The sequence below is a fragment of the Raphanus sativus genome, chromosome 2 (genome assembly GCF_000801105.2).
Source record: "Raphanus sativus cultivar WK10039 chromosome 2, ASM80110v3, whole genome shotgun sequence".
NCBI lineage: Eukaryota > Viridiplantae > Streptophyta > Magnoliopsida > Brassicales > Brassicaceae > Raphanus > Raphanus sativus.
In genome coordinates this window covers 27,888,004-27,911,206 of record NC_079512.1, presented here as the reverse complement: position 1 = coordinate 27,911,206, position 23,203 = coordinate 27,888,004, and the positions used below count along the sequence as shown (strand labels likewise).

The following is a 23,203-nucleotide window of genomic DNA, read 5'->3' as shown; positions in this document are numbered from 1 at the left end:
ACCTTTATATTTGATTATTATAATATATAAGAGCATCATCATTGTGGTGTAACTGCTTATTGGATCATCTCTCTTATTTTTTTCTTTCACGATCAAGGCTTAGAATTATTTAAATGGTATCAAGTTTAAAACTAGAAGAAGGTAACAACACCAAACGAAGAACCAACAAGAAAAACAAAGACATCTCCATCATTTTCTTCTTTTCTTTTTGACCAAGCCTTCTCCTTCATCTTCATCTGCCATCATACGACGTGCCATGACCACCGACGCCAGTGCATTGCCTCTGGAATATCCCATTTCATACGCATAGGTCTCCTTTGCCATTGCGGTCTCCAATTTGGCGATCTTCAGTTGGGCATATCGTAACTGATCCAGCAACTTCTTAAAAATTACCGGGGCAGAGTAGTCTGAAACCAAGTCCAAAACAAAGGCAGAGTAATCTACCGTTGTTGACACAGCAGAACCACCAGACTCGGGAAGAATCTGACCGCAGTCAGCGATCGTCACGGGCTCGGAAGGATACACAAACTCATTCCCGACCGTTTTCCCAACGGTAGCGATCACGTCAAGCCCATCCAAAACTCGTCCGACCACGATGTGCTCGCCGTCCGTCGTCGTCGTAGCCCGGAGACTCCTTCATGAAGAGCATGAACTGAGATAGTTTTCCCATAGAGAGGATACCTGGACGGTCGTGCTTCCTGACGCAGTCCTACTTGGGGGTCGACTGATGGTTCAGGCCGTAGATCGATTCGCCTCCAAGTCCGTTCCCGTGAGTGATATCCCCTCCGAACCAAATATCATCATCAGGGATTATACCGTGGATAACGGTTCCCTTGTAGTGGAGCGGTAGACCAGACTCACCTATGCCTTTCTCCCCCGTACAGAGAGCTCGGAAGTTCTCCGCGGTCAGAGGGTTCGTGTCGGCGAAGAGCTCTATCACCATACGACCAACCGTTCACTACAAGAAAACAGTTTGTTTGCAAGGAAAGAAATCCTCGCAGTTGCGAGGGAAACCATTTATTCGCAAATCTTTACTCGCAAATAAAAAACGCTCGCAATTCTCTCGCAAATTTGCGACGGAAATAAATTACTCGCAAATTTGCAACGAAAAATTTTTCCATTGCAAATTTGCGAGTAACTTATTTCCGTTGCAAATTTGCGAGTAACTTATTTCCGTTGCAAATTTGCGAGTAACTTATTTCCGTTGCAATTTTGCAAGTGGTTTGCAAAATAATTGTTCCCTTGCATTTTTCAAAAAAAAAATATTAAAACACACACACACAAAATTGATAAATGCAAATATATACATATTGAAACCGGTTCACAGAAATTAAAACTGTTTTAGAATTTTATTTATAAATTAAACTGGTTTACAATTAGATTGTTTTACAATTAAAATCAGTTTACAGATTTAAAACAAATTAATAAAAAAAATTAAACCTTAATTACAACAAAAACTAATTAAAAAACTAATCAATCCTAAACGTCATTAACCTACGTCCTCGTTGTCTTCCACCTACTCAAGCTATCGCCTTGACCACCAATCTTCTCTGCCGCACCACCACCTAGAAATCTAAACCTAAAAAGCTTAACCGAAAAACAAAATTAACCCTACAGCTAAACTCTTTGCCGTCAACTTCAACTCCATCGATTTCTTCTTCTTCTACTTCATCGTCTTTGAACAGCCACCAGCAAACCTTAACATTGCCTCTGAACTATATCCATCAAGCTCTTCTCTTCTGCCACCATCAAGCTCATCTCTAGTGCTTCTCATCTATCTCTCCTCCCTCGTCTCTGAACAAACTCCAGCTCCTCTCTTCTCTCTCGCTAGACTCCAACTCCAGCTAATGTACCTTCAGCTAACGACCCACCGCTTCTGCTACCCTCCTACTCCATCAAGCTCTTCTTCCTTGTCCACCTTCCTGTAACAAGAACAAAAAAACAAATTAAACTACAGAGAAAGAGAGTGAGAGGGAGACAGTGAGAGACAGTGAGAGGCTACCGTGGTGGTGGTGATGGTAGAGACTCTGGTGAAGATATATTCCGGTGAAGACGGATCTGAGAAAACGACGGAGAAGCTTATCTCGCCCTAATCAAAACGGCTCATCTCTGGGCTTCGTTGTCAGCCAAATGAGCTTGCGAGAAACGGAAGTTGAATCGTGAGCCATTTATCTTCTCGTATCGAGATATGCTTCTTCGATCCGGCGTCGGTGATGAGAGCCATGCTTCTTCAGATCCAAACCTTGGTCTTGAATCTCGTCGTTGTTTGTTTCTGAGAGAGAGACGGATAGACAAAGAAAGAAAGAAGAAGAAGAAGAAAGTAATGACGCATGAGAGAGAGAGAGAGAGAAACAAACACAAAAAGATCTAATCTCGACCCTTCAGATTATTAAATCTATGGTTAAGACTATCGATCCACACAACACTTTCTTAGCCAATAAAATGAAAGAGGTGGCCAGAATAAAATAAAAATAAAATAAAAATAAAAATCTGTGTATTTATATTGTATGTGTTTATTGTTGTTTTAGTTTCTTTTAAAAAGTGTACAATTTTATATAAAAATGTTTAATCTTTTACAAAAAGTAAGATAAACAATTTAATTTTATGTACTATGTTGTTTGGTATTTCGAGAACTGAGATTTAATTATTAATGTTAAGGATTTCATATAAACTTAGTTTATAATTTTAATGTAGTTTATATGTTTAGTATATTTATACTTATGTTTTAGATTGTGGTTTATATGGATCTAATTGGCTAGAAGAACTTTATCTTTCTTTTTTTCCTTTTCTTTTGTCATCTCTTTTATTATTTGATGAGTTTTGTTTGTAATTTTGTAAGTTATGTTTTATTCAAACTTTATATTTTGTAGTTTATAATTTAAATTTAAGTTTTAAAATTAAAGACTGGGAATAAATGTAGAAGATATTAGATTAATATTTAGATTATGATTTGGATGTAGAGTTTAAAGTTTTAAGTGTAATATTAAGGGTTAGTTATAAGATTTTGAGATTAAACTTAAATAAAAAAATTGAGTTTCATTTTATGACTTGGAACTAAAATATGAACAGTATGGGTGTTGAATAAATAATGTTAATGTTTTATATTTAAAATTTGGAGTATAAAGTTTATGTATAGAGCTTAGAGTTTAGATGTATGTTTATGGTATAGAGTTTGATCCAAGATTTAAGGTTTATGTTTTGGAAGTTATAGATTAAGATTGAAAGAATAATTTTGAGTTTAGAGTTAAAGTTATGAGAAGTTGAGTATAGGGTTAAAGTTTAGGGTATTGAGATTTGAGATTGATTTTTGAAAAAAAAAAAAAATTGAGTTGCAAATTTTCTTTGCAATAGACATGTTTTCTTGTAGTGTTATTTTTTGTTTTTTTTTCTTTTGATTTTATATTTAATATGTTAGGTTATATTTAAGATTTAATGTTAGAATATTAAAGTTTAAATTTTTTGTTTGGAGTTTAGGGATTTTAAAAGGTAAACTAAAGTTGGAAATATTGATTTGCAAGGGAATTGCAACGGAGCCCTCGCAAGACCCTCGCAAATTGCGACGGAAATTATTCCCTTGCAAATTTGCAACAGATTTGCGAGAGAACCATTGCAATTTCCTTGCAAATTTATAGTTAGATTGTTTTAGGGTTTTGTTATGTTTTCTATACACTAATATGTTTCTTTATATTTACTTTTTGAAAATTACTTTATAAGAAATTCAAAATTTGAAGTTAATTAATTAAAAATATTAGTTTTAAGATTTTAGTTAGAGTTTATTGTATTGGTTAATCTGGAGTATGATATATATAGAGTTTAAGGGTTAAAGATTTAGGGTATTGATATAAGATTTTAAGCTAAAATTTGAAAAAGAATCTGAATTTGTTTTAATAATTATATTTACGTTTGAAAAGTTTTTATTTAGAGTTTATATTTAAAGTTTTGAATTTAGAATATAGGTTGAGTATAGGGTATTGAGATTTGAGATTATATTTTGAAAAAAAAAATTGATTTTATATTTAATATGTTAGGTTAAATTTAAGATTTAATGTTAGAATATTAAAGTTTATTTTTTTGTTTGGAGTTTAGGGTTTAAAACTCGTTTAGGGTTTAGGGATTTAAAAAAGCAAACTAAAGTTTGGAAACATGATTTGCAAGGAAATTGCAACGAGCCTCTCTCAAAACCCTTGCAAATTTACAAGAGAAATTAGATTATCTCGCAAATTAGCAAGGGAATTGCGAGGAATTCTTTGCAAATTCATTGCAAATTACTTGCAAATTCATAAGCCAATAATTTTAGGGTTTCATTTGGGGGTTTGGTATATTTTTGGTGGACTACTATGTATTTTGTATTTGTTGTTTAAAAAAATAATTAACGTGAAATTTTGTCTTATTTTTTTGGAAATTTAGTTGATGTGTATTTATTGTATAAATTATAAAGTTTTGATATTTAGTACTTAGTAATATTTGTTCAAGTTTTGAGAATTATAAAAAAAAACAAGATAGATATATAAAGTTCTTGCAAATAAATTCTCTCGCAAATTTGCAAGGGATTTGCGAGGACGTTGTAACTATCCTCGCAATTCCCTTGCAAATTTGCGAGGAAGAAATGTTCCTCGCAAATATCTTGCAAATTTGCGAGGAAAATGCGATGAAAATGTTTTCCTCGCAATAGATTTGCGAGAGTTATAATTTTTTTTGCAATTTCGTTGCAAATATGTTGCAAATTTGCGAGGAAATTTTTCTCTTGCAAATTTCCCTTGCAATAGACTTGTTTTCTTGTAGTGGTTTTGTTGCTCACGGTGATATCGAGGAAAACTGTAGGGTGATTATTAGCCATCGGAAAAAAGTGATCACAAGGTTTTAGGGTTTCTAGTGATGCTTGGAGAAAGATTTGAGAAATAGACCAACCCTAGTTCTTTTTATATGTTCCCTCTCTTTTCCTTTTCTTCTTTAATATTTTGGGCTGGCCGTCGATATAATACACGTGTAGAGATCTTAAAACATCTAGTTTAACTATCTTATTATATAAAGCTTGGTTCTTCAAAGTTACTAATTAATATGATCGCGACACATGGCAATTGTATATTTAGGATTATGACATGTGTTAAGTAATAATTTTTATATAAATAGTTAATTAATAGTATTTTTCCTTTTTAAGTTTTAAACAAAATAGTGTAAACAAATAATAAGTTCATATAAACAATTATTTAATATTATTTCCCTTTTATGTCCAAGAAATAAAAAAATTAAACGAAAATAATTTTCCTTTTTTAAAAAATTATGAACAAATATAATTATAATATTTATTTAATAGTATTTTTCCTTTTTAAGGTTTATACAAAATAATTGTTAACGAAAAAAATTATATACTAATAATTATTTAATAGTGAGCTTCCTTTTTAAAAATAATCTTATTATATAAAGCTTGGTTCTTCAAAGTTACTAATTAATATAATCGCGACACATGGCAATTGTATATTTAGGATTATGACATGTGTTAAGTAATAATTTTTATATAAATAGTTAATTAATAGTATTTTTCTTTTTTAAGTTTTAAACAAAATAGTGTAAACAAATAATAAGTTCATATAAACAATTATTTAATATTATTTTCCTTTTTATGTCCAAGAAATAAAAAAATTAAACGAAAATAATTTCCTTTTTTAAAAAATTATGAACAAATATAATTATAATATTTATTTAATATTATTTTTCCTTTTTAAGGTTTATACAAAATAATTGTCCACGAAAAAAATTATATACTAATAATTATTTAATAGTAAGCTTCCTTTTTAAAAATAATAGTAAAAATAAAAGTGTATAAGCTATATGAAAATAATTTTCCTTTTCTAAAAATACTAATTCACAAATTGAACTTTAAAAGACTATTTTGTAAGACTATTTATTATGTTAGAATTTGTTTCAAATGGAACACATTCTATTTTATAAATATATTTTTATTTACAATTTAAATCTCAGGTTTTTATAATTCGTTTAGAAAAATCTTAAACTATTATTTCTTTCATAGTTCTGTTTTTCATGATTTTATAAAAAAACAAAATTAGAATTTATTAAAAAGGAAAATGTACAAAATTACCATTTTTATATTATATATTGTTAAAAATATTTTATAGTAATTTTAATTTTTTGATTGTGATATGTGTCAATAAAATTTTAAAATTGTATGTGTTAAAATATGATACAATTTTTTCTAAGGATTTTTATTATATAAAGCTTGGTTCTTCAAAGTTAGTAATTAACATGATTGTGACACATGAAAATTTTATATTTAAGATTGTTACATGTGTTAAATAAAATCTTATTATAACAATTATTTAATAGTAATTTTCTTTTTTTTGTTAGTAATTAACATAATTGTGACACATGGCAATTTTATATTTAAGATTATAATATGTGTTAGATAAAATCTTATTTTAAATAATTATTTAATAGTATTTTCCTTTTTTTGAAAAAGTATTGTAAATAAAAAAATTACCATATAAATAGTAAATTAATAGTAATTCCTTTTTTAAATCCAAAATGAAAATTGTAAAAGCTATATGAAAATAATTTTTCTTTCCAAAAATTCTAATTTTCTTTTTTGTGTTAAATAAAAATTTTCATATAAATAATTATTTAATAGTATTTTTCCTTTTTTGTGAAAAATTTTGTAAACAAAAAAATTTCCATAAAAATGTAAAATAATAATAAATTTCCTTTTATTATCCAAAATGAAAATTGTAAAAGCTATATGAAAATAATTTTTCCTTTCAAAAAATTCTAATTTTCCTTTTTTTAAAAATCGTGAACAAATAGAATTATAAAATAAAAATATTATTTTAATAAGATTAATGTTTTTAGACATTTATAATTAATTAATAGTAATTTTCTTTTTTTCTGCGAAACAAATTATTGTAAATAAAAACATTTCCATAAAATAGTAAATTGATTGTAATTTTCCTTTATAAATCTAAAATGAAAATAGTAAAATATATATGAACAATAATTTTCCTTTTTTAAGAAAATCATGAAAAAGAGAATTATAAAAGAAAAATTGTAGTTAAATAATATTTAAAACGGATGATAAAATCCTAATAATACACCAAACTCTTTAATAATAAATCTATGATTTAGCTAAAATCATAGATTACTTTTGTTTTATCCTAATCAAAAATGTAAAAGAGTATTTAATATTATTTTTTATTTTTATTGTAAATAAAAAGGATATTTATAAAATAGAACATTTTTCCTTTTCAAATAAACAATTCAAGCAAAATAAAATTTTAAAAGCTTATTTAATAAATCATTAGATTAGTACATAAGAAAATGTATAATGTTATCATTTACTTGATTGATGTTATTGACTTTCAATTTTTATTATTTTAGGTTGAGTTTAATTCAAAAATTTAGGTATGATGTTTTTTCTAATCCAAGTAGAAAATTGATAACAATTCATCTATGTGCCATTATTATAAAATACAAATTTTAACTTGAACTTATGCATGAAAATTATTTTTAGTTATAAAATAAATCTTACAAAATATATGCAAATCAATCATAAAACTATAATAAAATGATTATTATTTATGTTTTTTATTAAATTAAAACATCAAACAAAACCGTTGCAACGCAACGGGCTCATATCTAGTGGTTCAATAAAATCTAAGTACATATGGTTTTTGTGACTAGGGTTTAAAAATTGAGTTTGTTCTTTTTTTTATTATAAGGTTCAAAGGCCAAAGATAAACAATACGAAGGACTCCAAAATCACAAAGCCCATGAGATATTTTGACAAACTCTCCAAACGCAGTGGATCAGAAGTTCTGTTGAAGACTGAATCGTTTGTTGTGGCCCTCTCATGGGCTTTGTGATTTTTGAATCAGCTAGAATTCTACTTACATCCCCAGCACAAAAAGATAAACGTTCAAAAACACCAATAGGCAGGGAATTTCTAAGGCAGGACATCAAACCTATTATTACACAATTGAGTGCACAGGTAGGTTTTGCCCATTAAAATGACAAAAAGGATTTGTGTGTGTTTTTTATTTTCTTCTAAAAAATAATTTCCTTAATCAATTTGATGATCGGGAATTTTACAAGCTTAAATCGAATAAAGCGATACTAATTAAACATTACTAATTGAATTTCATTCAACTACCACACAGGTGCGTTCCATTAAAGCTTAGTAATCTTTAGAATAATCAATTTCCGTTCAGAAACGTGGCATTTACCTCAGTGTTATGAGTCTTATGACATCGCCGAAATAGCTGGTTCATGATGATTTTTTCAAGCTTGCATCCAACATTGGATTAACGCTCATAAACTGCAAGCTGGAGGAGGATAAGTGACGCAAACCTGAAGGAGAGTCTATACAGCCGCACTAACTAACGGCTAGGAGTGCAGTCCCTCTCCATCTGAGGACAGCAAGACTAGCTAGCTTTGTGTGTCTTGGTTAACAAAAATCACTACACTAGCTAGCTAAGCATGCAGGACATGCTAAAGTTGCAGCCAGTAGTTATGAATAACGATATATACACTAGCGCAATCTTGACACGAAGAAACAGACCTTAACCGAACTGAGTTAAACACAAGCATTGAATTTCTCTCCCTGTTAAGTAGCCACAATCATGTTTAGTAAACCAGAGAAACAGGCATCCTAGTTCACTACTATATATATTTATGTCAGGCATGCAAAAATGCGAGGTTACCTACCACTACCAGCTTTGTTTTACATGTCTATTTCCTCGAGTCTTTCACATGGCAAATATTAAAGTATATTGGAATTAATACACCAAAAAAATTTACATGGCCAAAAACAAAACAAAAATATTAAAACACGGAGCTAATGTGTAATAGTCTATTTATTGACGGAACCTGCTCCTTCCGGCGAAAACGACGATCAAATCCTGCCTGTAAGGTAAATAAGTCTTTCTTCTCGTATTCACTTCCCCGATGCTTGTAGATAGCTTATTATGCGACGCCGTTTTATTTTTCCCTTTCACTACCGGCGAGCCGTTTCCGCTCGACGAAATCGAAGACGCACTTCCCCCGCCGTCGCTGTGGCTGTGGCTTCTTCTCAGTAGATCCTTGAAACTACACCGTTTCGGTTCGCTCGTGGTCGAAACGGCTCCGTCGCTGTGGCTTCTCCTCAGAAAATCCTTGATCCGACAACGTCTAGAAGACTTACTCTTGGAGCTATCTCCTCTCGCCGGAGATCGGTTCGGGGTCCATAGACAGTAGTATCTGCTCGGGGAGAGATCCTCCGACTCAGACGGCGAAGATAGAGATTGATCAACGGTCCATCCACCGTAGAAAAGATTCTTCGATGTGACTCGATCGGCATCTTCTTCTTCTTTATCCGTCGTCGCCGTCGTTGGGAAGTGGAAGAAGCTCTCTTCGCGCAATGGCGACGTTTCGAACTCGAACTCAGCGTCTTCGTCGCCGCCGTCGACTTTGACGGAATAGTAGCTCTGCGACTCACGGACAACTCTAACGGCGGCTTCCGCGATGTTACTGTCACCTGAGACGTAGAAACTGAAGCTAGGGCTAAACGACACCGTAGAAGAAATATCCTGCATTGTTTTATGAGCTCTTCGCGATACGTAAATAAATCTTGTCTTCTTGACTCTGTTCGTACACTTGGACTTGCTCTTTGTATATATATATATCTGTGAATGTACCTGCGCGTTATAGATGTGAATGTATTGGTTTACTTGAGGTTCAAGAAGAGGCGGCTTTGACAAGGAAAAGTGGTCTGTTTCTTTGTCTTTGTTTAAGGTTAATCTATCGTTTTATTGGTATAATCATCGAATTATTTTAGGAATCTTGCGTCAAGGCTGACGACTATTGAGGAATAATGAGATCTTTTCCGAAAACAATCAGAAATAAATTATGTTATAACCAGGAAAAAAAAAACAAACGTTACCACACTCAAACGTCTGATTTTTGTGTATATTTTACAAGTTTTGGTTGAAACAATGTGCGAAATATATGTTTTAGACTTCTAATTATTACTATGGTCGATATTTATATGGATTAACCTCTTGAATCTTGTTTTGTGGTTCGGATGCTAATTTTTGACTAATTAAAAACTTTTTTAAAAGGCAACTAATTAGCAACTTTCATATGTTTTGTTACATATTTTCCAAGTTCTCTAGGAAAAATCTCAAATTATGCTGCTGCTACATTTTATAGCAATGCTTGATTTAAAAGATAACAATTCTGAATTACCTATTCTGGTTTTATCAAATTCTGTTGAATCGAATGTATTCCAGTTCACAACTACTTCATACAATATTGAGTATTTGACTATTTGTATATATTTGATACCAATTTTATGCATTCTTTGTGTTGACCAAGTTGGGAACAAAAAACACCAGCATTTATTAGTCCACTTGTAATATTCATCTATTAATACAAGACCATAATTGAACATTACATTGGCATGTTCTCAACAGAAACAAATCTTTTTTATTTATGTATTGAAATCCTTTGTTAACAAGATATGTTTCTCCGTTTTATAATAAAAATTACGTTTCTCACAAAAATATTTCTAATACATTTTCAGCACATTTTTATACCCATGTAAATATTATATGTTTAAACTTTAAAGATAAACAACGTACAGTAGATTGGATATGTCCACATATTTATTATCACATCTAAATATGCTAAGTATATATATATATTATTATAAAAGTATATAATCATTTGAAAGATATCCCAGATATCGTTGTCTATGCTAATCTTCCCAAGCACATGCGTAGAAAAACAATAAGAAAAAAATTGAAATCAACAAGTAAAAATACGTTCCCCTCGTTTGTTTACATATTTCACCAAAATAGCCAATTTTCATTTGAGAGATTTACTCGCCGATTCTCATAATCTATTTCAACCTAGATTGCATGGAAACTCAGATGAAGGTACGTTTCACGTTTCAGAAACGTTTCGGAATCGAAATCTATTGTAAACTCGTGAAAACTCATTAGAAATTCGTTTCTTGAAAATCTCATTTTAAATTCGTTTTTTGAAAATCTCATTCTAAAAACTCATTGAAAACTTGCATTTCCACTTTATAAACTTGTGATTTTGCTTTGGAAACATGAAAAAAAAAATTCTTTTAAACAAATTTTGTAACTTGTATTTTTATTTTGAAAAACGTATTAAATATCTGTTATTTTAAAATTTTAATATGATTTTGATGTTTAACTATTACTTTTCATTTTTATATACTTAACATAAAATTATTATTTGTTGATTTATATTTTTAGATAGACTAAAGATATATATATATATATATGAATGTATTTATAAACATTTTCATTCCTAAAAAAATTTAAAATCACTTTTCGACGTTTCGAGACGTTTCGTTTCTGCGTACCCATTTCCGATTCCATGCGATCTAGATTTCAATTAAAATTGTGATTTGGTCAAAACCGGGTACACAATTTGAACCAGTGAAATCGATTTTACATTTCACGCGGTTAAGTCGTTTCTCTCAGCTCTCTCTCGGATTCTTTCTGCTAAGCGAAAACCAGACGACAGAAAAGCAGCAAGCAACACAAGAGGAAGGAGGGAGAAAAAAACTCGACAACGAAGACGAGAAAGTCAGATTCTCGTGCCACGGATTCAAAATCATTTCTTCTCATTAGCAGATCGACCGCAAATTACCAAAATCTCCGCCGCGATTAACGGCGGTGTCCACGTCTCTTTCGTTTGTGCATAATAAGAGGACGAGCAGCAGGAGAAGTCAGCTTAGTAACGCAATCTCTTTGATTTGACTTGACTTGAGGTCAGCGTGGTTTCTTCTCCCAGATTTGTTTTTTTTTTCTTTTCGAATCCGTTTCCGGTAACTGTAAGAGAGTCCTCGGAAGATTTTTTCAGATTCATCTTCTCTTTCAAATCTCTACATAAGTTCAATTTTTACATGATTCTTCATTTTCTCTGATCCGATTGAGATAATATAGTGGTGGTGATGACCAATTGTGTGGTGTAGAAATGCTAACGAATAACCACGATCTTAGCCATAGGTTTCTGAGTCGTTCGTTCGAATTGCATTCTCGTTACATTGTAGAGCTTGAAACAGCTCTCTAGCTTGCTCAAACTGTTTCTACATTCTTCTCTCCGATGAGCATTACGCTGGACATAGTTATTATCAATTTGAATGTCTTTTTTTTTTTTGCGCAGATACATATATTTTGGCATTGATGATATTTCATTGCGTGGAAGAAATGTAAAACGCTGAAGAACTAGAAGAAACCACACACAGATTGATTGATGATTCTCTCGACTTCTTAAGGGGTAATTGGTGGTGTATAGCATATGCTTTAAGAAGGTGAAGAACAAATAATAATAATTTAATGGAGTCGGGATCAGAGAAAAAGTTTCCACTCAATGCAAAAGACTACAAGCTACATGAAGAAATCGGAGATGGTGTCAGTGCCACTGTGTACAGAGCTTTGTGCATACCACTTAACGAGGTTGTTGCTATCAAGGTTCTTGATCTCGAAAAGTGCAACAACGACCTGGTAGGTTTTCTAGTTGTATATATTATTTTTGTCTCTGTTAATCTGAATGAACAGAAATTGAATTATCTTTGTAGGATGGGATAAGGAGAGAGGTGCATACAATGAGTCTGATCAACCATCCAAACGTCTTACAAGCTCATTGCTCATTTACCGCTGGGCATCAGCTATGGGTTGTGATGCCATACATGGCTGCAGGTTCCTGTCTCCATATTATAAAGTCTTCTTATCAAGATGGATTTGAGGAGCCTGTTATCGCTACTTTACTCCGTGAGACTCTGAGAGCTCTTGTATATCTTCATGCTCATGGACATATCCATAGGGATGTTAAGGTATATATGGTTGCATTGTTCCCCTTTAGTGTAGTACTTTCCTCAGTTAGCTCTTTAAAGTAATCTTCACAATGGTAGTATGTTACTTAGATGAATGTTGTTTTGATTTATTGTTGAGTGATAAGGATGCGTTATTGTTTTTTTAAATCAATATATATGGCTTCCTTTGCAGGCTGGAAACATATTATTGGACTCCAGTGGTGCCGTTAAGTTAGCAGACTTTGGAGTATCAGCTTGCTTGTTTGATACAGGAGATAGACAACGTTCCAGAAATACATTTGTTGGGACTCCTTGCTGGTACCTTTTTTAACTTTAGTGATGCCATGTTTTGTAGGTTTATGTGGATCCATCGTAGATAGAATTTCTGATTTATGCTTGTTTCTGCATAGGATGGCTCCTGAAGTCATGCAACAACTACATGGATATGATTTCAAGTAAGTTGATACTCTGTAACTTCTAAGCTCTGCATTTACGCTAAAACTTTACTTCCCGACCATATTTACTTAGATGTATTGTCTGATACATTTCTTCCCTTTCACAGAGCAGATGTTTGGTCATTTGGAATAACGGCACTTGAACTGGCACATGGTCATGCCCCATTCTCCAAGTATCCGCCAATGAAAGTAAAGTTATAATGATGCCATTTTACTTGTATTGAACTTATCTGCTCACAGGTATTCAGTTTTTGTATTTTCTATTTCTGGTAATCATCAATGGCAGGTTCTGCTGATGACCCTACAAAATGCACCTCCCGGACTTGACTACGAGAGAGATAAAAGATTTTCAAAAGTGTGTGAGTGATGATAATTATTTTGTATCATTTTAGCTTAGTGTTTTCTTTTCTCTTGACAGTTGCTTGGCCTTGACAGGCCTTCAAAGAAATGGTGGGTATATGCCTAGTCAAGGACCCAAAGAAGCGTCCAACTTCAGAAAAGCTTTTAAAACATCCTTTCTTCAAACAAGCACGCACACCTGATTACATGGCTAAAGCGATTCTTAATGGTCTTCCTCCATTAGGTGAACGCTATAGAAATATAAAGGTCACTGCCCCATCCTTAAACTTATTCTGACTCTTGCTGAGAGAAAATTGTTGAAAAGCTTGATTGATATGTCAATTCTCTTTATTTCAGTCAAAGGAAGCTGATCTTCTAATGCAAAACAAGTCTGAATACGAAGCGCACTTATCACAGGCAAGGATTAAGAAATAAAATTTAAAAATTCCATTCATTTGACAATTTTCTGCAAATTTTCTCTAAGCTGCTAAATCTTAGCATGCGAAACGCAAACTTATTCTGGTAGTCGAATTTGATTGTGGGTTTGACATCTATACTTTCTATTCTCTGCAGCAAGAATACATAAGGGGAATAAGCGCTTGGAATTTCAATCTCGAGGACCTAAAGAATCAGGCTGCTCTTGTAAGTTATCAACTTTCTGATGTAGTTAATTATACAACGGGAGGGACTAATTTTACTGGTCTTGTAGATTTCAGATGATGATAATTCACATGCGGAAGAGCCTGATTGCAACAGAAAGCAATGTGAAAGACAAGATGAATCTACTCTTTCCCCTGAAAGGGCTAGCAGCCCAGAAACAGCTCCCAGTCAGGATGTATTATTCAAAACAGTTCTTTATACTCTTATTAGCCTGCTTTTGGGAATCGAAATCCAGGATTGAAGTTTGATCTTCTAACCGATGTCAACTCACCATGTCTTTCTTTCTCTTCTTATTTTCAGAACGAATTGAACGACATTCATGATTTAGAGAGTTCTTTCGCCTCTTTTCCAAGCAAACCTCTTCAAGCCCTCAAGTACATCTTATTCTATTAATTTATATTAGCTCCTATAGAAAGGCACTAGCAGACATGATGTGTTTTCATTGAATGTATAAGCTAATTAGACAAACGTGCTTCATAGATATCCCTTCTGTTTAGAATTGCAAAGCTACAACGTTTCTGTATTCTGAACGAAAGATTGAACTTCATTATACATATGCTATGATGCAGAGGCTGCTTTGATATTGGTGAGGAGGACGAGGACAATGCAACTACTCCTGATTGGAAATATGCAAACCTAATGAGTCCTGGACAACAGCTTTTAACAAAGGCTTCTATTGGATCTCTGGCGGACACCACGAAAGAAGAGGATACCGCAGCACAAAACTCTTCTTTACCACGTCATGTCGCTTCTGAACAAAAGAAATATTCGAGCGGTTCAATTATACCAGAGAGCACTTTCTCTCCAAAAAGAACCTCATCAGATGCTGAGAGGTTATAAATCTCTAAACTTATTTTTAGTGTTTAAACCTGTTTTGACATGCTTCATTGACTTTGAAGCTCTTATTACTGAGTGATGAGTTAATTTTAGAAGCCTCTTGACTTACTTCTGCAGGGATTTTCAACAGCGTAGATATCAGACAGAGCGGAGCTACAGCGGATCATTGTATCGCACCAAGAGAGATACTGGTAACTAGCCTCCTATCCGCTCATTAGTGTACGTGCTTATTGTAGAGTTTTCAATTTGAATACAAGTTATGCAGTGGACGAGACGTCAGAAGCCCCGCATGTGGAGCACAAAGGACGGTTTAAGGTCACTTCCGCAGATTTGAGTCCCAAGGTATGTATAAACGTCATGTTTTTTTTTATGTCTGTTGAAGCTATTATTGGTCCTTAAACATAGTAGTCTAGTAGAAACATGAAAGAGCAATGCGTGGAATAGTTAATTTGTCTTTATGGTAACTGAAGATGTGTTTCGGTTTTGGGGTACAATCAGGGATCTACAAACTCTACATTCACACCGTTTGGTGGTGGTTCAAGCAGCCCGAGCTCTCTCAATGCAACGACTGCCGCAATCCTCCCATCAGTTCAGTTAATTTTGCAGCAAAACGCCATGCAACGGGTAAATTTTAAAACTACAAGGAAAATTACCTTTTACAGTCGTTGGTTAAATGCCCTGTGTCTTGTGCAGGAAGAGATTTTGAGACTAGTCAAATACGTAGAGCAAACCTCTGGTACTATAATCCTCTTCATCTATAGACTGTTTTTCTATACTTCCTTTTTGTTGAAGAATTGAACATAAGAGTTTTGTTTTTGTTCATAGTCAAGCAACCTGGATCACTCGAGACAAGCGTCAATGAGCTATTGCAGGTAAAAGAAGAAGAGGAAAAAAAACACGTTTTCAAATTTGCCATCACATCAAATAATATTCATATCAACTATTCAAATAGTGATTAACCAGAATATCATATGTATTATGTAGACGCCTCCTGCAACTTCACGGGAGAGAGAACTTCAGACCCAAGTCATGCTACTGCAACAAAGGTACAGATATATATAATTGATAAAAAAAATATATATATACATCTCTTTGCTTTCAGCAAAAGACATACTACTAATAATTGTGAAATGTCTCAAGGCGATTCTATGCCCAAACCATCGATTTACTTTGGGGTTTTTTTTTCATCTTTTTGTTGTCACAGCTTTTTGAGCCTAACTGAAGAAGTAAAGAAACACAAGCAGAGAAATGGGCAGGTTTGTCTTCGTACATTTTTGGAGTCTAACAGAAGAACTTCTTCATTTACTATCATTAGCTCTTGAGATAAAATCTTAAACATAAAGAAGTAGCTTAATTTTATCACCAATAAATGATACAACTCTATCAACCTTCAGTTTCTATCGCACCAGATGTAACTCTTTTTCTTACTATCTGTAGTTAGAGAATCAGTTGAACGCATTCGCACACAGAAACGATTGAGTCTCGAGGCAACATAACACAAGCTCAGGGAAGAAACTGGGATCTTGAGTAAAACCCCAAGTTCCCTTTCAAGATCAAAGAAGAAAGAGTGATTTGTGTGTTTATATTTCATTGGGTGTAATTTATTTGACAGGTTCATATTATGTGGCAACTACTATAGTATCTTGTCTTCTTATTCTCCTTTCACTTGTGCGTGGTTTATGATGTGCTATATGTATACAGCGTTTGCATTAATAGTATCTCCTTCATTGTTTGTTTATGTTTCTGTGTGAAGAAAATAATAATTGTGGGAGAAATAACAGAGTTCAGTAATAAGGTCTCTTATGGATTAAGAAACTAAGAAAAAGGACAAATTCTCGGCAAAAAATATTAACCAAGGCAAGGGTGAAAGTCACACGTCCTCTTACTTCTCGTTTATCATAAAAATGTATTACCAAAGGCGATTCTCTATCACAGCCGCTACTATTTCCTTCAACGTCTCCTACAAACAAAAGAAACACACAATCTCTTTTAAGTATCGTTGGTTTTATGCAGACTTTTTTCCATAATCAGATGAATGGTTTCAAAGAAAATGTAAGAGTACCGGAGAATGATCTTTGAGACCAAGTGAGAGAACCAGAGGCTTCGAGGGAACAAAAGAACTGGAGAAAATCAAAAGAGACTGGATCATACTAAAGTTAGGTACCTTCGTTGTGTTCAATTTTAACCAGACAATATAAAGAAAGAAAACAGTGGATGAGCAAGAATCATGAATTGAAGGAAAGAGACAGACCTTATGTGGTCAATGAGTCTTCGAGCAGTTGCTATCAGCATTGGCTTCAAGAACACATAGCAGGCAAAAAAAATCGACTGTAAGATTTTGCAGGTATGAACTACGTACTACAATATGATTTAAGATTTGTTACCACCTCATCACGCTTTCCGAATATCACTGAGACACTGAATGTCGGTTCAACAGACATCCCTTCTTCCTTCCTGACAACAAAGAAACATCAGTACGAAACATATATCTGTAACTCAAATGTTCACAACCAACACATCACGAGCTCTCTCAAGTTCACTCCATAATAAATCGTATAAGTATAAACAAGGAAGGATTGTTTTTTTTTTTTATGAGAGACCTAGCGTGCAGTATAGTTCCCATGGCTCCAATCTGTGTTGCTATGACCTGAAACAAAGTCGTGTGTTTAGTTAGATTCAGAGATAGTGAAAGTAAGCTCTTAAACATAAACACGACTCACAAGGATATGGTCTTCATAGCTGCATATCACAACCTCTGTCTTGTTTCCCTTTCAAAACAATACTTTAAACAGATGAAATCAATACATGAAAATTATTGGATTAGATTTTTTCAACTTATACCTTTCTTTCTAATGAAAACTTTCTATGGCGCACAGGAAAATTAGCGTCTTCCATTTCTCAGTCTTTGCTCCTCCTTCCTCGTGATTATCTCTCTGTCTTTTGTCGACTCTCCCAGCTCCGACGAGAAGAGAAGTGCTAACGCGTTCGTCTCCCTTTCGAAACGATGTCGTTTCGAGTAAAAGCTCATAAACATTAAGCCCAAAAAAATAGGGCAATTCTCAAAATAGCACTTTTTAAAATTTTTATCCCAAAAATAGCACTTAAAAATAAAATAACCAAAACATCGCTTTTTATTTTTGAAAATTTAATATTTATTTTTTATTTTTAAAAGTTTGAACACATTCCTAAAACTCAACCTCTTAACTTTAAATCCTAAATCTTAGATTAATTAACTCAAGAGTCATAAATGCATTTTTACACTTTAATAAAAAAAAAATTGGTCATTTTTTTTGTTGTGGTGTTATTTTTGTACAAAAACTTTGTGCTATTTTTGTTTTTTTCAAAAAATAAATCCATTAATATTTGATTAAAAAGCCCATTAACAAATTCCGTTGTTTTTTTTTAATGGTTGGTGGCGAAACATTAATATGATTAGTTTTGACTTTAGGAAACGAATTTGAGTAACGACTTTGATGGCACTACGAGTTTAGCTTCTCCTAGGAGGACCAGCCTTTTCTTGTCGGGTGAGTATACAAAGAATATTAATAGTTAATAGTTAAATGCAACTGAACTATTGAATTTTGTTTATATAATTTTAGAAGAGTTGAGCCACTTGCAATCACACATATTGCATAAGAAGTTTTTGTGAGTTTTATAAAAGTATCTTGTTTGATATTATTGTGTTTCTCGCCTAATTTTTTTGTGTGGTCAAGAAACTACATGAGTATGTCCTGATGAAAATGTTCTCACTATGGCTAATTGACCTCGCTGGAAAAAATAAACGAAATATACGACTTTGGTTATATTTATCGTGACTGGACGGAATAAAACCTGGTGGCTCTTATTTGTCACATATTTACCATGTGTGACAAATAACATAATAGACCACACAGTGACCACACAAATATGGTCTCTCTTTGCTTGACAAACTGGAAGGAATAAAACCTGGTGGGCTTCCCTGTCAAAAACCACGTACTGGGCAATTATAACGCACAAATCAGAATAAAAACCCCAAACCCCACAAAAAAAAAAAAAAACCACGTTCTCTCCCAAAAAGAGGCGAAAGAGAGAGAAACCCTAGATCTGATAGCTTGAGCTCCGGCCGCCGCTCCGTCGGTTCGCCGGAAGCGACCTCTTCCCCTTCCTTTTTTCTTTTTTCTTCTTTGCTCCCTTTCTTCCCATCTCCCCTTAGTTGATATGCAATCTGCTCTGTAAAGGCCGAGAAACTCCGGAATAGTTGCGGGCTTGACGGAGGCGGTTCCCGAGTCCTTGCGGAGAGACGGCGAGACCCAAGGTGAGGTGGTGAAGAAGGGAGTCGGCGTTTTAGGGCTGAAGATTCATCTGGATCTGGTTTTCTTTTCCTTCAGCTCTTCGGTGTATCTTCACAGCAACAGTGCGTGGTTCCGGTGAGTCGCCTTCTCCACCTTAGATCTGCTCATTTGTGTGGTGGTGTGGTGGTTGGAGGAGAGATATGACAGATGGTGAAAAGGATTTTGCTCCCTGGCTCTCAAGGACATCACGCGCCAAGCTTCATGACGACGGAGCTGTCATCTGGAGTTGTGGGGTTGGTTGGAAACGCGTGGTGAAGCTCGGCTTTCCAACACCGGCGCGGGTCGCGACTCGTTCCGGTAGTCGAGCTCACATTTCTTCTAGCCGTAATTCGGTATACTGGACGCGTGAGCTGGTGCCAAGGTCCGTTTTTCAGTCCGGTTCTTGTGATCGGTTTTGGCTACGAAACGTGATATCAACCGGCGGTGGTCTTAAGCTAAGTCTGCTATGCGCTTTGGGTGTGGGTACTGTTAGTTCACGGGCTGAAATCCTATCATTTGGTACTAACAGTTGTTCTTGAATCGAGCTCCTATTAGCTTAAGCTCTACTTGGTTCTGGTTGCGGTTTGTGGTTTTTAGGGTGGAACATGTCATGTAACACTCAGATATACGGAGAAGAGTATGCGTGTTTGGCGATGAAGTGACTGTCCGGTCTAATTCTTTCAATGTCTAATTCAGTTACAATGTTCTTCAAATGGAATCTTCTCTCAATAGTGGGAAGAAGCGCCTTCTGGTGATGAAGCAATGGCTGAGCTTCACAGTCAAATAATAGATCCATTTGCTTGTGGTTTCCTTAGATTTCTTACTATTGGTGTCTGTTTGCGAAGGATATGTTCCGTAATTAGTGGTAGAATTTAGTGGTTTAAGATACGGTTTCCTTCGAGTCGTGAGAGGAACTCGTGTCATTGTGGTGAAAAATACACCGATGAATTAGATTTGGTAGTCTAGGATCCTTTCCAGTTTCGACTCAGTGTTCCTAGGGTGTACTAGATCTCGTCGGTTGTATGTCGGGTTAAAATCTCTTGAGGTTGTAATCTTGTATTCACAATTGGTTAATGAAAAGTTGTTGTTGAGCCAAAAAAAAAAAAAAAAAAAAAAAAAACGCACAAATCAGAAAAATTCACGTGAGCACAACTATTTACAGTCCCGTTGCCTTCACCATCTCGATTTCTGGATCAAGGGAAGTTCTGTTGAGAAAATAAAATTTAGTTAGTCCGTGACTACTTGTCATTCAACACGTGTTGACCCAAAAAAACCCCGTTTTCACATTAAAGCCGAGCCGTGTAACCCAATCTTGATTGCCACATCTTATCTTATTTTTTTTTATAAAAAAATGTCAAAAGTACAACATTCTATGTAACACAGTTACGTAGATTTCCTTCAAGTCATAGGATATGTACTACCATTTTTTGCATAATAAATATAAGATTTAAATGATAAGTGCCGTTTCAAATTCTAAAGGCAGCTTTCTTATTGATAATTAATAAAATGCATGTAATAATCTACATGCTACTACAGTATAATAATAAATTAATCTGACCCTGAACTTCGTGGTCAGAGCATAAGAAAGTTGGCCCGAAAGCAGAATTGCAAATTTTGACCGAGTAAACTCCTCTGCATCTTCGTCTTTCTCGCACTCGTTAATTGTTTTGACCCAAAGCACGCTTAGAAGTTGACGATTACGATAATCAACCGATCTACAGTAATGCATGATTGTTTTTTTTGTAACAGCTAATTCACTTGCGATTGTTACTATATAAGTTTAGATTGTGAATAATATTAATGTACGGTCGAATCATATTTCAATGGGCGATGACGGTAATAGGTTGACTGACTTAATATGTCATCGGGTAACAATTAATTTCCTTATTATAATGTCGAAGATTATCGTTAATTAGCTTTAATGATTTCCTGAGAAGTAGATTTTGCCTTTTCCTTTTTGTTACAGACCTTCTGAGCAAGAGCAATAGATTAGCCCTTTTTAATTAAAAGAAATAGTAACCCATAATTAAGTAATCAGAGTTGGTGCCAATGTGTTGCACGCTAATTCACTTGCGATTAAAAAAGAAGAAGAAGAATCATACGATTTAAACTTTAAAATTTTGCAAAATTTGACATTCTTGTCCATTCAAAAGCAATTAGTATTCTCGCAACGTTTTTTATCATTTAGTTTTTAAACAGTGACCCATAAAGTAACAAGAGTCGGTGAAAATGTGCTGCAGTCATATGTTTTTTTTTATGTTCAAATCCATGTATGTTCCATAATCACCTATATAAATAATAACATAAAATGTGTATTTTGCAATCACCAAAATCCTTATAATCAGAAATAACTGGCCAGATATTTATTTATTACAGAAACATAAGAAGAATATTATATTTTATACGTTTTGGCATCAGAACTTAATAACTACTAGGTGGTTTGCCCGCACATGCGGGCATAATTTTCTTTCAAATATTTATTGATGTATATTTATTAATTCAAAAAATCAATATAATAAGTTATTATTTATGTTTTCAGAAAATCTAAATTAAACATCAAACTTTTATACAGTGAAACTTGTATAAATTAATAATGTTGGGACTACACCAAAACTATAATTTTTCATTAATTTATAGAGAATATTAATTTATCGAAATACTAATTGAACCAAAAACTATATGATCAAATATTTTGACAAAAATATATATTTATTATTGTATTAGTATTTTTAAAACACTCACATACTTGAAATATTTTAGAAAATATATTTATACAAATGTTTTTCATTGATTAATATTTAATTGTAAATTGGTGTATATCTTAATTTTTAACTTCTATAATTAAAAGATAAATTTTCAAATAACAATACAATATATAAGAAGTATCTTTTTATTTCTGACAATATTAATTTATAATCTATTATAACATATTAATAATAATATTATTAAAGTAAAATTCATTTTTTAAGTTTTAAAATTGAAATTTCCAGATACAACACTATATATATAAGAATTATTGTTGTAAAATAAAAATATATATATATATATATATAAGAATTATTATTTTTATTTTTACAATATTAATTTATAATGTAATATAACATTTAAATATATTATTATTAACTTTAAATTCGTTTTTAACTTTTAAATTAAAAATATTATTTTCAGATGACAACATAATATATATAAGAATTATCTTTATATTTTTGAAAATATTAATTTATAATCTAATATAACATATAAATAATAATATTACTAACTTGAAATTCGTTTTTAACTTTTAAATTAAAAATATTATTTTCAGATAACAACATAATATATATAAGAATTATCTTTATATTTTTGAAAATATTAATTTATAATCTAATATAACATATAAATAATAATATTATAAACTTAAAATTCTTTTTTCGTATAATAAATTATATATAAAATTATTAAGGGTAACAAAGATATTATTTTCAGATAACAACATAATATATATAAGAATTAACTTTATATTTTTGAAAATATTAATTTATAATCTATTATAACATATTAATAATAATATTATATATTAACTTAAAATTCGTTTTTAACTCTTAAACTAAAAAATATTATTTTCAGATAACAACATAATATATATAAGCATTATCTTTATATTTTTGAAAATATTAATTTATAATCCAATATAACATATAAATAATAATATTATTAACTTAAAATTCGTTTTTAATTATATAATAAATTTTATATAAAATCACTAAGGGTAACAACGACATTAACCG

General features: G+C 32.6%; 4 protein-coding genes and 1 long non-coding RNA gene across 5 annotated transcripts; 1 reads left to right on the top strand and 4 right to left on the bottom strand.

The window, feature by feature from the left end:
* Window positions 1-189: 189 nt before the first annotated feature.
* On the bottom strand, window positions 190-943 carry LOC108837226 (peptidyl-prolyl cis-trans isomerase-like). The gene is made up of 2 exons (XM_018610289.2): window positions 714-943; window positions 190-634 (listed from the first exon to the last, which is right to left on the bottom strand). Exons 1-2 carry the CDS (start codon window positions 941-943, stop codon window positions 190-192), a joined length of 675 nt encoding a protein of 224 aa, XP_018465791.2.
* A 383-nt stretch (window positions 944-1,326) lies between these two features.
* Window positions 1,327-2,372, bottom strand: LOC108837225 (uncharacterized). Its single transcript, XR_001947305.2, has 2 exons — window positions 2,003-2,372; window positions 1,327-1,922 (listed from the first exon to the last, which is right to left on the bottom strand). It is a non-coding gene; the product is annotated as an uncharacterized LOC108837225 (long non-coding RNA).
* Window positions 2,373-8,782: 6,410 nt separating this feature from the next.
* On the bottom strand, window positions 8,783-9,578 carry LOC108840731 (uncharacterized). Its single transcript, XM_056991805.1, has one exon. The coding sequence runs from the start codon at window positions 9,576-9,578 to the stop codon at window positions 8,862-8,864; it is 717 nt and encodes a 238-aa protein (XP_056847785.1). The 3' UTR covers window positions 8,783-8,861.
* A 1,885-nt stretch (window positions 9,579-11,463) lies between these two features.
* On the top strand, window positions 11,464-16,864 carry LOC108843070 (serine/threonine-protein kinase BLUS1). The gene is made up of 21 exons (XM_018616158.2): window positions 11,464-11,791; window positions 12,187-12,527; window positions 12,602-12,856; window positions 13,029-13,153; window positions 13,246-13,290; window positions 13,398-13,479; window positions 13,577-13,645; window positions 13,726-13,896; window positions 13,987-14,046; window positions 14,203-14,271; window positions 14,339-14,464; window positions 14,590-14,663; window positions 14,859-15,122; window positions 15,244-15,317; window positions 15,392-15,468; window positions 15,625-15,750; window positions 15,820-15,862; window positions 15,952-15,998; window positions 16,111-16,172; window positions 16,331-16,382; window positions 16,564-16,864. The coding sequence occupies exons 2-21, from the start codon at window positions 12,360-12,362 to the stop codon at window positions 16,603-16,605; spliced, it is 2,031 nt and encodes a 676-aa protein (XP_018471660.2). The 5' UTR covers window positions 11,464-11,791; window positions 12,187-12,359; the 3' UTR covers window positions 16,606-16,864.
* A 43-nt stretch (window positions 16,865-16,907) lies between these two features.
* LOC108843071 (uncharacterized) lies at window positions 16,908-18,135 on the bottom strand. Its single transcript, XM_018616159.2, has 7 exons — window positions 17,968-18,135; window positions 17,847-17,894; window positions 17,727-17,773; window positions 17,514-17,580; window positions 17,378-17,421; window positions 17,189-17,246; window positions 16,908-17,086 (listed from the first exon to the last, which is right to left on the bottom strand). The coding sequence occupies exons 1-7, from the start codon at window positions 18,019-18,021 to the stop codon at window positions 17,036-17,038; spliced, it is 369 nt and encodes a 122-aa protein (XP_018471661.2). The 5' UTR covers window positions 18,022-18,135; the 3' UTR covers window positions 16,908-17,035.
* Between the last annotated feature and the right edge of the window lie 5,068 nt (window positions 18,136-23,203).